Here is a 13,990-nt window from a genome sequence, read left to right on the forward strand (position 1 = left end):
ACGTCCTCCCCTATGTTGCCCATCACAGAATGTTACCTCCCAGGGCTCTGCCCACTCAATGCCTTAATCCGTGCCCCCCCCTCCAATAAATCACCTCAACCCTCCAGACTGTCCCACACATTTCCAAAACACCTCTCAGGACAGCCACAACCCTGAGTGGAGATCTTCTGATCTGTGTCCTGGATCTTTCCCCAGGGACCCTGTTTCATTCTAACCCTTTCCCTTCAACCTTCACCCTTACCTTCTCCACTTGCTGTTTTCCCTCAATTCTGTCTCATAATGAAGTCAAAACAAAACAGTGACTTTCCCCCCAACACTAGGTTCTCTGGTGAGCGCACCGCCTCCCCGCCGTCCCAGATCACCCGCATGCCAGCCTGGCCCTCCAGCCACTGACAGCTCTCTGTGGCCCCTATGACACCAAAGGAATTGCTCTTGTCTGGATGACACGGAACTCTTCCTCCCTGGCTTTCCCCGTTTCTGAGGGGCTGTTTGCTGTCTTGTGTTCATCTTGATCCTCCTGGACAAGCCATCTCTTAGGTGAGCACCTCCATCAGTCTCATCTCACCAGCATCACGGGTCCAGCTGGAGGCCAGGACGTCACCACTGGACAGGAGGAAGATCCCTAACAGAGCCTGGAGAGCCCCAGGGGAGGGGGCTGTGTAATGATGTGGGAAACAAAGGCCGAAGAGAACTTATTAAACGTCTTTACTCCCCACAGCCCACTGACAAGTCCTTGAAACAGGCAGAGTGACATTCCTCTAGGGACTCAGCTGCCTCGATGTTAATACTTTGCTAAAGGCAAAAGGCAATCCTAGCCTGAACCCCCCCGCCCCAGGACCCTGTAAGCCTACTTTAACATATAAAAATTCCTTTGGAAACTTCCTTTATCTCTAACCCCAAGATACGTGTTGGCAATCACCCCCCAAGCAGATGGCCCACCGATATACATCTGAAGGGTCTCATGACTAAGGTTTTATTAGACGGTAATAAATGACCTTTTCTCAACAACAGCTAGCCTCCTCAAGGTCCTGGAAACCTGGCTTCCAAAATTCCTTAGAGACTTACGCTATCCCTAACCCCCTCCCAACTTGAGGGTATAGGAGCCATTCCTCATGACCCCGGTGCAGCTCCTTCTGCTCACGGGTCCTGTCCCTGTGCTTTAATAAAACCACCTTTTTGCACCAAAGACATCTCAAGAATTCTTTCTTGGCTGTTGGCTTCGAACCCTAACGTCTTTCCTACATCACTTAGGGCTGTAGGGGATAGAACGTCTGGAGACATCTCCGACAGGGTGTCCGTGAACGCTCCACTGCAGCCAAGGCCTAACTGACTACAGAACAAGTGTTAGAGTGGGCAGAGGTTGACGTGCTGGGAAAGGAACACACATTTTTACAAGAGCAAGGACCTTATCTCTTTACATCTGTATTTGCAGCAATTAGAATAAGTCCTGGTATTCTGTAAGTGCCCAATAAATATCTGATGAATTATTAAATAAATCTTTCATGGGTAACATGATAAAGTATGAATGGTGGTTGGCTCTGGGTGTGGTATTTGGAGTCTCTTTCCCCCCCCTTTTTATGCTTGTTGGTTCTATCCAAATATTCAACAGTGAGCATGTATTCCTTTTAAAATTCCTTTTGTAGTTAGAAGTGTTTCATGGACACAAAAGGAAGTGCTTGCATAACGCATTTCTTTGGCAGTGGGGGTGGTGGGGGTGGTGACATTAGTGGGGAATAGAGTTTGTGCTCACTCCTTATTCCTTCACGCCCTCCTAGGGGAAGGAGTATACCTTATACAGAGCAGTTAAGCAGGAAAGGCCATTGTAGAACCCTCTCCCCGCCTCCCCCCTTCCCCCCCCCCGCCCCCATCCCTCTGTCTCTCTTTCATATTCAGCAAAGAACTATGTGGGCTGCCTGTGAAGAGGGTGCAGACAGGAAAATGATAGGGATTTTCCATGCATTTAAAAAACTGTGTGGGAATATGTTCTTTCAAATCACATGGAAAGCTATTTGAAAGGAAGCCTATTGTGAATGGTGCACGAGGGTTGGATCTCTCAGGGTGTTCTTGGTGTGTACAAATGCAATACTCCCACGAGTGCCCGAGCAGCCCGAGAATCCCCCAGTGCACGGACACTAAACTAAAGGTTACTGAGTTCTGACAACATGCTCCAGCCTCCCCCAAACAGCAGTATAAAACACTTCATACAGATGCCAACGAGGAGATGATCACCAAGGATTACTGATACTAAGCGGAAGCAAACCAAACTGCAAATTATGGGATATGACTAAAGGAGAAAAATCTTTTCAGCTGGTGTTGCAGAGGAACTGGAGCTGATGGACAAATGAGTTGGGGGGCAGGGAAGTTTCCAAAATCGAGGGGAAATTATCAGGTAAATAAGCAGTCTGCAAATGGACTATCCACATTGACATATAAGTTCAAAGTCATTCCAAGCCTTCCAGGAAGCCCACAATGATCCCATCATTTTCCAAAGTGACCCTCCATTTGCACATATCTGGGGCTTTCCCCCAAAGTAATCTGCTTGTCCTACTAGTTAAGAAACTCATAATTCTCTATTGAACTATCATCCAAATAGGGTAAAATAAAAATAAACCTTTTCATATTAAAAGTTTTGTAAACTTACCTGCTATGCACCCTTTCTTAGGAAGCTACTAATACATGAGCTATACCAAACTAAGCAAAGTAATAGATAAACTAAGCCAACTAAAAACATCAGGATCCAGGAAATGGAAGATCGAGTAGAGCCAGGAGGAAAGCGACTCTCCAGGAGGATGCTGAACACAGATTCCTCAAAGCCAGCAGTCAAGACAAGATCTCAGAGCATATGCCAAGAGAATACCATCCCAGATAGAGCGGGCACGGGAGACTGAAAGCCAATGCCTCCTGACGTGTTCAACCCCAATAAAAGTAGGCTTGTTTCAATGGAGTGCACGGAACAAATAGTAATTAGGGTTTTGCAAAGTAAGGTAATAAAAAAAATAAAATATCTCCAGGAAAGAAGCTACATAAAAATGGAAATGTAATTATAATAAATGACATGGATTGGCTGTAAATTATTTTTTTAGGACCATAACCATGCAAACTTTTAAATAATAATGCAACCGGAACATGTGATAGAATTCTAGTAGAAGACTTTAGGGCGCCTGGGTGGCTCAGTTGGTTAGGCGACTGCCTTCGGCTCAGGTCATGATCCTGGAGTCCCTGGATCGAGTCCCACGTCGGGCTCCCTGCTCGGCAGGGAGTCTGCCTCTCTCTCTGACCCTCCCCCCTCTCATGCTCTCTGTATCTCATTCTCTCTCTCAAATAAATGGATAAAATCTTAAAAAAAAAAAAAAAGAATTCTAGTAGAAGACTTTAAGAGAGCATGTGAGGACAAGATCTGGGGGGAAATCCTCATTTGTCAGTCAGAAGTGTATACCTAAAATCAGAAAGGCAAGAGGTAGTGGTGCAAACAAGTCATTTACAAATACGGCAGTAAAAGCAGGGAGAAAGAGTAAAAGGGGGTCTCGGCTTTCAGTAGGTAGAAATCGGTGCAGCAGGTAAAGGATTTCCTTTTGTTGGCTCTTAATGGTTGAACGGTGTCCCCCGCCAAGTCTCTATGTTGAAGCCCTAACCCCCAATACCTCAGAACGCGGCTCTACTTGGAGATCGTGTATTCTGAAGAGGTAAGGTCATGTATGTAGTACTAACCCGATTTGATCGGTATCCTTATAAGGGGAGACTAGTTACACACAGACACCAGGCATGGGGACACAGAGAGGAAAGGCTGTGTGAAGTCACAGGGAGAAGGTGGCCAACTACAAGCCAAGAAGAGAGGCTTCAGGAGACACCGAACCTGTTGATACACTGATCTTGAACTGCCAGACCCCGGAACTGTGAGAAAATAAATTTCTTTTGTGGAAGCCACTCACTCTGTGATATTTTTTTAGGGCAGCCTAAGCCGACTAACACATAATGGATCAGGTCAGAATTGACTTTTTATTTATTTATTTTTTTCTAAGATTTTATTTATTTATTCATGAGAGACAGAGAGAGAGAGAGGCAGAGGGAGAAGCAGGCCCCCAAGGAGCAGAGAGTCCGATGCGGGACTCGATCCCAGGACCCTGAGATCATGACCTGAGCCGAAGGCAGACGCTCAACCGTCTGAGCCACCCAGGCGCCCCAGAATTGACTTTTTAAACAACGTACCTGTATTACTTTTACAAAATTAAAAAAAAAAAGTTAAAAAACCCCAAAAAACTAACGGGTGAAGCAGTTCTTACCAGAAAAAACAAAACAAAAAACCCCAGAGCTCAGGCTAGTTGAAGACTATGCGCAGGTGAGGCATCTGAAAGCCCGGTGTGTCTCTCGCCAGCCAGAGATCTCCCAGTTTCTCCGGGAGTCCGGGGTGGGGGGTGGCGGGGGGACAGCACAAAGCCCTCAGCCCTCTCGTGCTGACAGGACAGGACTAGCGCTGGGTACTTAGACCAGTACCTTGGACTGCCCCTGGGGAGAGGCTATGCATGGTTTCCCCGCAGGCCCCTGCCGCCGGGCCCTGGCTGTGATCGCGCAGCAGCTCTGGGGGTGGGATCTGAACAAGAAAAACCTTAGAGGTCTCTTTGCCCATCAGCATACCCTTTGAATGCCACTGCCCGGCTGTAGGGCAGGCCTGGGAGTGGTTCTGGCGGGAAGGCGTGGTTGGCCTTTGTACCTGGAGCTGAACTCTGTAGTTCTCTTGAGGTCTGCGTTGATAGAGGAGAAACACTTCTGTTTCTCTTATAAGAGAAAAAGAGTCCATATAAGGCCATGGTGCTAAGACCCTGAGCAAAACGAGAGGAAGAATTATAAGATGCTCTTGGAGAAACTTCTGTTTCTCCCTAAGGCTATCTGGGTTGAGGAAAGAGGCAAGACCATAAACGAAAGTCCACTAAAGGAGTTACCTGACAGCTGCAACCCCTCCAAAGTCAACACCTGAAACACCTGGGCCTCGGCCGTGGCGCCCTGCTAGGCGTGCCTCATCAAGATGCTGGCCAGAATTCAGAGCCAAATTTGCAGTCAAGCAGGACAAAGGAAAATGGACTGTTTGGGAAGCTTTTGTCAAACAATTCCACACCAAAGAGAAAGCCCCCGTATCTATCCGTGAAGTAGAGCCCCACTCAGGGTTGATGGGACTCCCAGGGTTTCTCCAGTAAACTGCTACCAGTCCCCTTAAACAGCAAAGGGGAAACTAAAATTAATGGAAAACCTTTCCAAATTCTAGTAGCTACCAGGGCTACACTCTCTGCTTAAAACCCCACTCACTGTGGAGCCCCGCCGTGGGATCTTAGCAAACCTGACCCAAGGCAGCAAGGCTTACGAATTCTTACCAGAGTCCGCTCTCCTGGATCTCCGCCGTGCCCAGTCCCAGTTGGAAGAGGAAGGTAAAATTTCAAGTTCTCTCTTTCTTTCCAGATCCTGACTCCGTGGTTGTCCATCCCTTTCTCTTCCAGGAATAGCAACTGCCTCCTTGTTTGTTTCTTTTTGTGTCCTGAGAACTTAGCTTGGCTGAACTATTATTTAAAGTACGCTATTCCTATAACGTTTTCTTCTCCATATTTCAAGTAGTAGGCAGGATTCTTGTAGAGGAGAGAGGGGGGACAGACAGTAGTCATAATCACCTCTAGTCTTTTTTTTTTTTCTTTTTAAGTTTAATTCCAATGAAGAGCAAAATAAGGAAGGAAGGAGAGAGGAGTCGCTAGAGGCCAGTGGAGAGAGCGTCCCTGGGATCAGGAAAAGGAGAGTACTTGTTGTTTGCAGTCACTTGAGTAAGTAATAAAGAGACATTAAAAAAACAGGCTCTCTTTAGACACAAAAACTACATAATGAGTTTAAGGAAGTAGGTCCCCAAACGGGGTTCCCAACCTCAGCTTATATTACTGGTTTATCAATGCGTGACTAGGAGGCAAAGGGCCGACAGACTGTAAGGAATCAGGGACTGGGCAACACAGAGGCCAGGTGCTCAGGCTCAGAGGGAGATGAGAGAAGCTTTACTTTGGGAGAGAGGGACGTGTGCTAATGATGACAGAGATGGAAATTCCCAACACCCTGGGAAGACATGGAGCCCCAGTTAATTGACTGAAATGAAAGTAGTATTTTTTGCTCACCCAAGTCCATGGACTAAGATTCAAACCCACTGCACTCAGTTTGACATTGAGTATTTGTGGGGGAAATGGCACCCAAATCAGGAAGCTCGGAAAGCACAGGTGGAATTCCTTTGAAACGAGGCCCTGTGGGTAAGTGCGTGCCCACTGCTGGTGGAGCGCTCTGGCAACCGGAAGTGGGCCCTTCCCCTGCCCCCCAAGTGTAGTGTTCTGTTTTTTTTTTTTTTTTTAAGATTTATTTATTTGAGAGAGCGAGAATGAGCGAGAGAGAGAGAGAGAGAGAGAGTACATGAGAGGGGGGAGGGTCAGAGGGAGAAGCAGGCCCCTCGCTGAGCAGGGAGCCTGATGCGGGACTCGATCCCAGGACTCCAGGATCATGACCTGAGCCGAAGGCAGTCGCTTAACCAACTGAGCCACCCAGGCGCCCGTGTTCTACTGTTTTAAGTTCATTGCTGTGTATCTGAGGAAATGTCTCCAGGTGAAAGCCCTAACTAAACTCAGATGGGCTCAACACACCCAAACTGACCTAAATCAGTTTGGGGGAACAAGTGGGAAAGAAGGCAGATGGTTTTTTGGTCCCAAAGTCTCACCTTGGGACCATAGACTCTGAGGAATGGACCCTGGGTTTAGATCAAGAATTCCCTCAAGGTGTCAATTGGGCACCTTGTGGCCATAGTCACTGTCATTCTTTGTGGTAGTGGGAGGAAATTAGTGAGTGGCTAGGCATATCATCCTATTTAGTGATACTTATTCTATTTAAGTTTTGAGGGTTCTGGGGATTAAATTTTTGCTGAAATTTTTACTCATCACAAAAAATGGATTTTTATTTTTGTCATGCAGAAAAAAAATTGTGAGGAAGAGGCAAGCAGAGTTTTTGGCTAGCAATAAGATTTAAAAAAACCTCTAAACTTTATCTGGGATCTTAGCAAGCTCAAAAACAACCACCAGAATATTTTTATGGTATCAACTTAACAAATTCTCTAAGACCCCAAAATGTTTTATCAGATTGAATTCTATCCAGTTATCAGTTTGGGGGCTCTATTAAACAAGTATTAAACACTTAAGAGTCCACAAGGCTGGTTTCAGATGTAAGCAGATTTTGCTCTCATAGAGCTTTGTTCTGGTGGGAGAGACAGAGGATGGACAAATACACAGATAGATAAGCCAGTTTGTAATAAGCATTGTAAAGGAAATTAAAGCAGGGTAAGGAATAAAGAGTAACGGGGGAAGACTGCTTTCCTTCCATTTCTCCGGAGCTCTCAAGCTCATTGATACCTAAGGACTTCTGCAAGTGGTTTCTCATCTGGACCACCCCTCCCCTCCCTCCCCTTCCTCTTCCTGTCAACTCTCCCTTCTTGCCTGGTTACCTCTCACTACCCTTCAGCACTCAGTCCCAGATCGCTTTCCTAAGGAAGCCTTCTTCGGCCGTCCAGAAGAGATGAAGTTCGGGCGCCCGCTTAATCACAGCACAGGAGCTTCTTCGTTTGTACTGAGCACTTGATGGTGACCTGCGTTTGGAAGGGTTTATTGCCTGTGTCCCTTCTAGAGTCTGGCTCAGGAAAGCAGAGACTGTCTTGTTCTCTGCTGAATCCTTAGAACCTTAGCAAGGTGAATCGACATAATTTGGTTTTGTTTGATTATGAGTATCAGTACTAACTTATGCCACTATTCTTTCATTTCACTTCGTCCATCTGCATCACTCTTGAAAACCTGGGCTGAATAACCTACAACTTAAAATGAATAGTCTTTTATTTGTAAAAGATCGAGTCATAAATAGGCAGAATCAACCCATGCTTTTATTTTCATTGCATATAAAAATTTCATATGAAGGTATTGATGTACAGTACTATCCCCATGGGCTGTAAGAGAGGCTAAGAAACCACTAAAAGAATCATCATTTGTAATGCTCACACACAATTTACCACTCTGAAAACATATCCTAAGAAATAAAATTAAAAACAACCAAAATCAGTAAGGATGTTTTTCATAATTATAGTGTCCCCTTTGTACTGTTTAAAACAAAAGTAATCAAATTCCTTTGGGCCAGGGCTGCTAAAATCTACAGTTTGTGTCAAAAAAATAAAATAAAATAACAGGAGGCTCATTTTTTTCCTGGAAAAAGGATCTCTCGCTAAGTCAAGTGCTCTGAGGGCTGGGCAAGAGTGGGAGGCAGTTTCCATGCCACCCAGTGGGAATTTTTCATAACTTTTGGGAGCTGGCCATTATTCCAAGTTTAATTTTTTAAAATTCAAAAGCCATAGTAGTTTCGCAGAAACAAATTCTAGAGAACGGTGAATCGTTTTTGTGTGAATTGGCATCATATAAAAACTGTGTTTTATCTAGGATTTACACACATTATGGAAATTTGGTTGGTCTTAGTTGGAAAATTCTAGGGTTAAAAAAAAAATGACCTTTTCCTATTACATATTCTCGTAACAGGAAGCTGATGAATCAATGACTGACCAACACATATGGCCTGAGGCTCTAGTTTCAAATCAAGTTCATTTGCCTATGTGCTTAAGAAGCCAAGAAGGCTTTGTTATCACTGGACAAGAACATATTTTCCCAATTAGTGTTTGAAAGTAAAAAAAACCCAACAATCAGATGTAACTACCTGAAGGAGCTCCTGAAAGAATCGTTACGTATGCAGTGCTGCTTCGTGGCAAGTTAAAAGCTTGTATCTCAGAAGGGTCTCAGAATCTTCCAGCTGAAATCCAATTGGTTCAAAGCTTGGATGTAAAATGCCCAGCCCTAGCCCCCCCACCCATTACCTTACTTTCAAATGCAGCAAAACAGAAGAAAATATTGGTTAAAGTTAAGGCACAGCCCTGGGACCAAAGACCTGCAGCTATGTTTTTTAAGTTTATATATCTTTATGTATTTTATAGTTTTCTTGAATCTTCCATAAACAAGCTCTAAGGTGACAAGACTATATTACAGGAGAAAAGAAAATGTACAAGGAGTATGTATACACACCATTCATTCTCTCACCAAGAGTTTCCAAATATATCAACACCATCCCGTCATGGGATGATGTTTTAATAAGAACTGATAATTTACAATTAACATTACAGTATGTACATTACAATAAATACATGGTTGTAAACAGACAAACAAGACTGTATTACAGGTAAGGTCATTTGGTGAGAAAAAAATGCATGGCACAAAAAATAAATAATGCATTCAAAAATTATCATAAAGCTTTCTGTAAAATCCATTTCATTCAAGTTTTTTTTCCTTGTCTGCAATTTGTTCTATCTACATTACTTTCTTGTGAATCTTAAGTGATGTAAAAGAAAATTAAAACAGCATTATTGTGTTTAGTAACTTGCAAGCTGAAATGTACTGGTTTTATGCAAACTTGGACATTTCTCCCCATACAGTACCCAGAGATTGCATTTGCTTATGGCATTTTAGGAAATGTAAAGCCACTTGTATAAGGATGTTCTTTTTAAAGCAGTGTATAATTCTGAAGCACATTTTGGCGAAAGAGAAGGAAAGAGAAAGAGGGGAGAGGATAAGCAGATTGTACAGTGCGTTAGTCCCTGTCTCTTAGATATTATGTATGCCTTTTCTACAATTTGATTGTCCACCAGTGAGTATCTTCACATGTGACCATTATTAACCAACAAACTGAAACAAAACAAAAAAAAACCCCTCTGTTTTTCAATGCAGTTACAAATCCTTCCAGGTCTGGATTTGTTTGTGATATATTGCTACTTTAATTTTTTTCCTATTAAGATTTTAGGCACTCTGTGGGGGAAATACCAAGCATTAGTGAGAGGAGGGAATGACAATATTTTGGATAAAGGAATAAGCTCTAGATTGTTTGCCTTTTTTTTAGACCTCCATCAAGGACAAATAAAATTAAACAAGTTTCCAAATGTTCTTGCAAAACCACTTGGCTAAACACAGGACTTTATTTGAAAGATTACTTATTTTTTTTCAGGGAGAGGAGAGTGGAAATCTGAAAATTAATTGGTTGACTCCCGTTCTGCTCTAAGAACAGATCTGAGCTACATAATTTTTCTATCAAAGTTTCCCCTGTGGATCTCAGGGTTTTAAAATAGGGACTATCTTCAGCTTTGGGTCATTTCCCAGGCTGATGACTTAGTTATTAGTCCCCAGTAGACTCCTTGAGAAATCCCAAATATAAATGTTTTTCAGGGTTACAACTTTTCTTGACAGTTTATTTTCCATTTGGTCAGATAACCTTTTTGGTTTCTATTTCAATTTTTGGATATCAACGTGAAATGATTATTTGGGCTCCAAATTCTTCATAGAGAAGGCAAACACTTTATTAAGAGCTGAAATGGGAAGAAAGTCCAAAGTAAGTAAGTACCACAGGATGCCAACTGAAGGTAAATACTGGGAAGTAATCCCAAAAATTGTAATACATTTCTTGGTGCTAAATGCAGCCAAGAGCCATCTCTGTTACTTTGGTAGAATCCTCTTACCCAACCTAGTATTTCAGGGTGGCATTATATTACCAAACCTCTGGCAATGGCGTCATCAACTTCTCTCCCTCGGTGCATTTAAAGTTCTCCTCTACAAGACATACTTATGGACCAATGATAACTGAGAAAGCAATTTCTACATTACGTGGCTGTCCAATTAAGGAAGAGTAGTTGCTACGCTTAAAATGCCTTCTCAAGAATATTCCTCATAGAGTTCTTAATCCCATGGTGAAATCATGGAAACAAAAGAGCATTAGTTGTAGTGGTGTTTGTTTCTTAATATATTCTGCTAATATTGTTAAAAACCACCTAGCTAGCTGTTAACTTTTCTCTATGAATCAAGAGTAAAAGTTAGTCATTATGTATGGCCTTGTGGTCGAAATGAATGGTGACTCTAGCCTGACTACCTCCTTCTCTTCATCAATCAGAATGGTGGTGATATATTTGATAAGACCCCATCTAGTGAACATGGACAGAGATTCATACACACACTAAAGAATAAAGCAGCACAAGGGGAAAAAGTTTTTCTTACTACAACGGACTGTGAAAACAATAAAAATGAGCATAAAATGTGTGGGTTATTACAAAGACATGCACTTGTGAAATGAGGGTCTATTGACAACAGCAAAAAGTTACCAGAAGACACTAAATAGGAAAATATCTAAAAAAGACTGACCATTTTAGCTACTGGGTATTTATATATCTCTTACTTGCTTCAGACAACACCAACTGATGATTGTTTATGAGGCTTAAGACACAGTAGACACATCAAAGTATTACAGAACAAATATTTACTTTGTACACCGTGAAAAAAATGTCAGTGGGAGCAACTCTGAAAAGACTGAAATGAAAGCCAAGTAAATGAAGACCTACAAAAAGGGTTTCCTGCAACATAAAGTTGGGTTTTGTTTTAAAATATGGAAGTCATTGGTATATAAAACAATGAATCACTACAAATTAGTTAATTGCTATGAACTCTAAGGTGCAAGTAAAATTCGTAAATTAGATTTATCCAGTGTAGCACAGATTTGTACTGAAAACTTGCAAGTTACTCCTTAGAAAAAAATAACCAGTGGCAGATGAAGTTTTGAACATAGTTTTTTAAATATAATACCTCAATACATTTAATAATAAAAGTAAGCTCTACAAAAAATCTGTTTTACATATCATACAAAATGTAGAGGTCAGTGCAGCTCACTGAACTGCACTGTTCAGTCATGTTTCAGGAAGACTTGAAATTAGAAAATTATGCAATTTCTGTGGCTCATCTTCCTCCTGGTAACAGATTCGTGCTGTGTCCTGTTCCTGACACATTTGTTGCTTCATCCGTGAGTTCACTCTGTCTGTGTAATGCCGCCTTTCTGCTGAAAATATTGCGAACAAATAAAAAGTAAAGAAACCCCAAAGCCTATCAACTCTTGGGCTGCTGGATGAGCCACACTCCCTTGAAAACATTTTACAGTTGATTTTCTCTGCTCTGTCAGCTCTTACCAAGCTGAAGTCTTGTTAAAATGCTGTTCATGAAGATGTCCCCCTTGCTCTGATGACACGGAGGTGAAAAACTGGTTACAGTATTCCTGAGCGCGAGACTGCGTAGTCAAGGTCAGTTTTGTTCAACAGACATCCTGGCAGATGACAGTGAGGTGTGACCATGGTTGTGGCATGTGACATGCACTTTGGAAACAATTTTTCTACTTAAATTAAAAAAAAAAAAAAAAAGCGTGACATTCTTTGCACTGTTACGTGTCAGGAGAATGATCTTCTATTACACAGGCTTCGGGCTGGCTGTCTTCTTCCTCCCCCACTGTCTCCTCTTCCACCTGCTCATCAAGGGGAATTTCAGTAGACTCCGAGTCTTGAGTACAGAGAGTCTTGGAGTCACTGCAGCTAGTGTCTTCTTCCACCTGACTTCCACTGTCCTTTTCGGTGTCGGACTCGCCATCTTCCTCTAAAGTGAGTTCAAACTGGAACTTCTCGGTTTGACCCTGCCGGCCTTCTTCCTGGTCATCAGGCGCTGGGGAGGGGCTCTGAGGAATTGTGCTCTGGTACCATTCACGATTGTCCTCCAAAGTGTCCAGAATGTCCTGGGCGTCAGGATGCACGAGGTCCGCCCATGTCTCCCAGAGAGGATGAACGATATAGTCTATGAAGCCCACCTAGTTAAAAAAATTCCGATTTGAGTATAAGACTTGGGACTAAGAAACAATGGAAAAGGTGAACGAGATCCTACAAATGTACCTGATTATGTATCTAATTATATCAATTTATATACATATATATAATTTATGTTAAAATATAAAAAATACAACATGGCCCACAAACATAACACTGAACAGAAGACTTCTGGCCTGAGTGTGGTAAATAGTCACTATTTTGGGCAATAGAACATATAAAAGTGCTGTTACTAGCTGGTGAAAATTAGCAAGAACTCTTAGTTCAAGAGTACGTTTATGATGTAAAAAATTTCCCTTTCTTTATATATAAGTAGGGCTTGGGCATTAGACCTGGACTTTATTTTAGAATGGCCAATTTATAGGTGAGTCCAGATAAGTAAAGTCAGACCAGGTACTCTATATGGCTTCATATAACTGAATTCACTTATGAGTTCAGATGGCCCCAAAATCTCTATATATGTGTATACTATATGAATACGGTCATAATGGATAAATATAATGTCATGAGAAATGAATATATGACCATATGAATAAAAATAATAAGAATGAGAGTTTTCTGGCTCATAAACACTGAAGTGAAATTGAGCCTGTCAAAAACAAAGTAATTTTAAAGACCCAATGAAATACTGTGTGATGTGTATACAAAGCGATCAAATGTTCAGGTTGGAGTTGTGTTCTCTCTGCAAACTTTATGCTTAATGCATCACCTGTGACTTTTCCACAGATGCATTGTGCTTGTCACACATGGGACTGATCTCCATGCCCCGCTCCCTCTCTCTGTCTCCTTGGCGGAAGAACTCCTCCATGATGCGGTCCGTCCACTGGCGGTACAGCTGGAGAGGCTTCGTGGGGTTGCTCAGGTCTGCACAGTGCACCATATTCTGAAGGACCTATTAAAAGAGACACTTTATTCAGCACCTGCTGCTGCTTGTTTTGTTTTTTTTTTTTAATAGAAATTCACAGTGGATGAATGTGACACTTAAAAATACATGTAGTGTAAGATTCCTTCCAAACAGCTCAACTATGATGTGTCTGTGTATGGTTCACACTTGTATTAATAGCCCCCAATAATGTCCCTTCCACCATACCTAAATATCACTTGAAACTGCTTATGTGTGCATGGCTGATTAAATTCAGGGCTGCTTAAGTGGTCGGTTTTGTGAGACATTAGGTGTTTTTTTTTTTTTTTACGCAAATGCAAATGAAAAAAACCAATAGAATT

General features: G+C 42.3%; 1 protein-coding gene across 5 annotated transcripts in view; it reads right to left on the reverse strand.

The window, feature by feature from the left end:
* Positions 1-7,911: 7,911 nt before the first annotated feature.
* Positions 7,912-13,990, reverse strand: part of PDE4D (phosphodiesterase 4D) — a 745,734-nt gene continuing 739,655 nt past the window's right edge. For all 5 annotated transcript variants that reach the window (XM_045895259.3, XM_045895271.3, XM_054512125.2 and 2 more), the window contains 2 exons: positions 13,476-13,658; positions 7,912-12,750 (listed from right to left, as the gene is read on the reverse strand). In XM_045895259.3, the coding sequence (XP_045751215.1) occupies positions 12,334-12,750; positions 13,476-13,658 (600 nt within the window). In that variant the 3' untranslated portion in view covers positions 7,912-12,333. The remainder of the gene's footprint in view (positions 12,751-13,475; positions 13,659-13,990) is intronic.

The sequence above is a fragment of the Mirounga angustirostris genome, unplaced genomic scaffold (genome assembly GCF_029215605.1).
Source record: "Mirounga angustirostris isolate CCGP_5_RB_7025 unplaced genomic scaffold, mMirAng1.0.hap1 SCAF_7, whole genome shotgun sequence".
Classification (NCBI taxonomy): Eukaryota; Metazoa; Chordata; class Mammalia; order Carnivora; family Phocidae; genus Mirounga; species Mirounga angustirostris.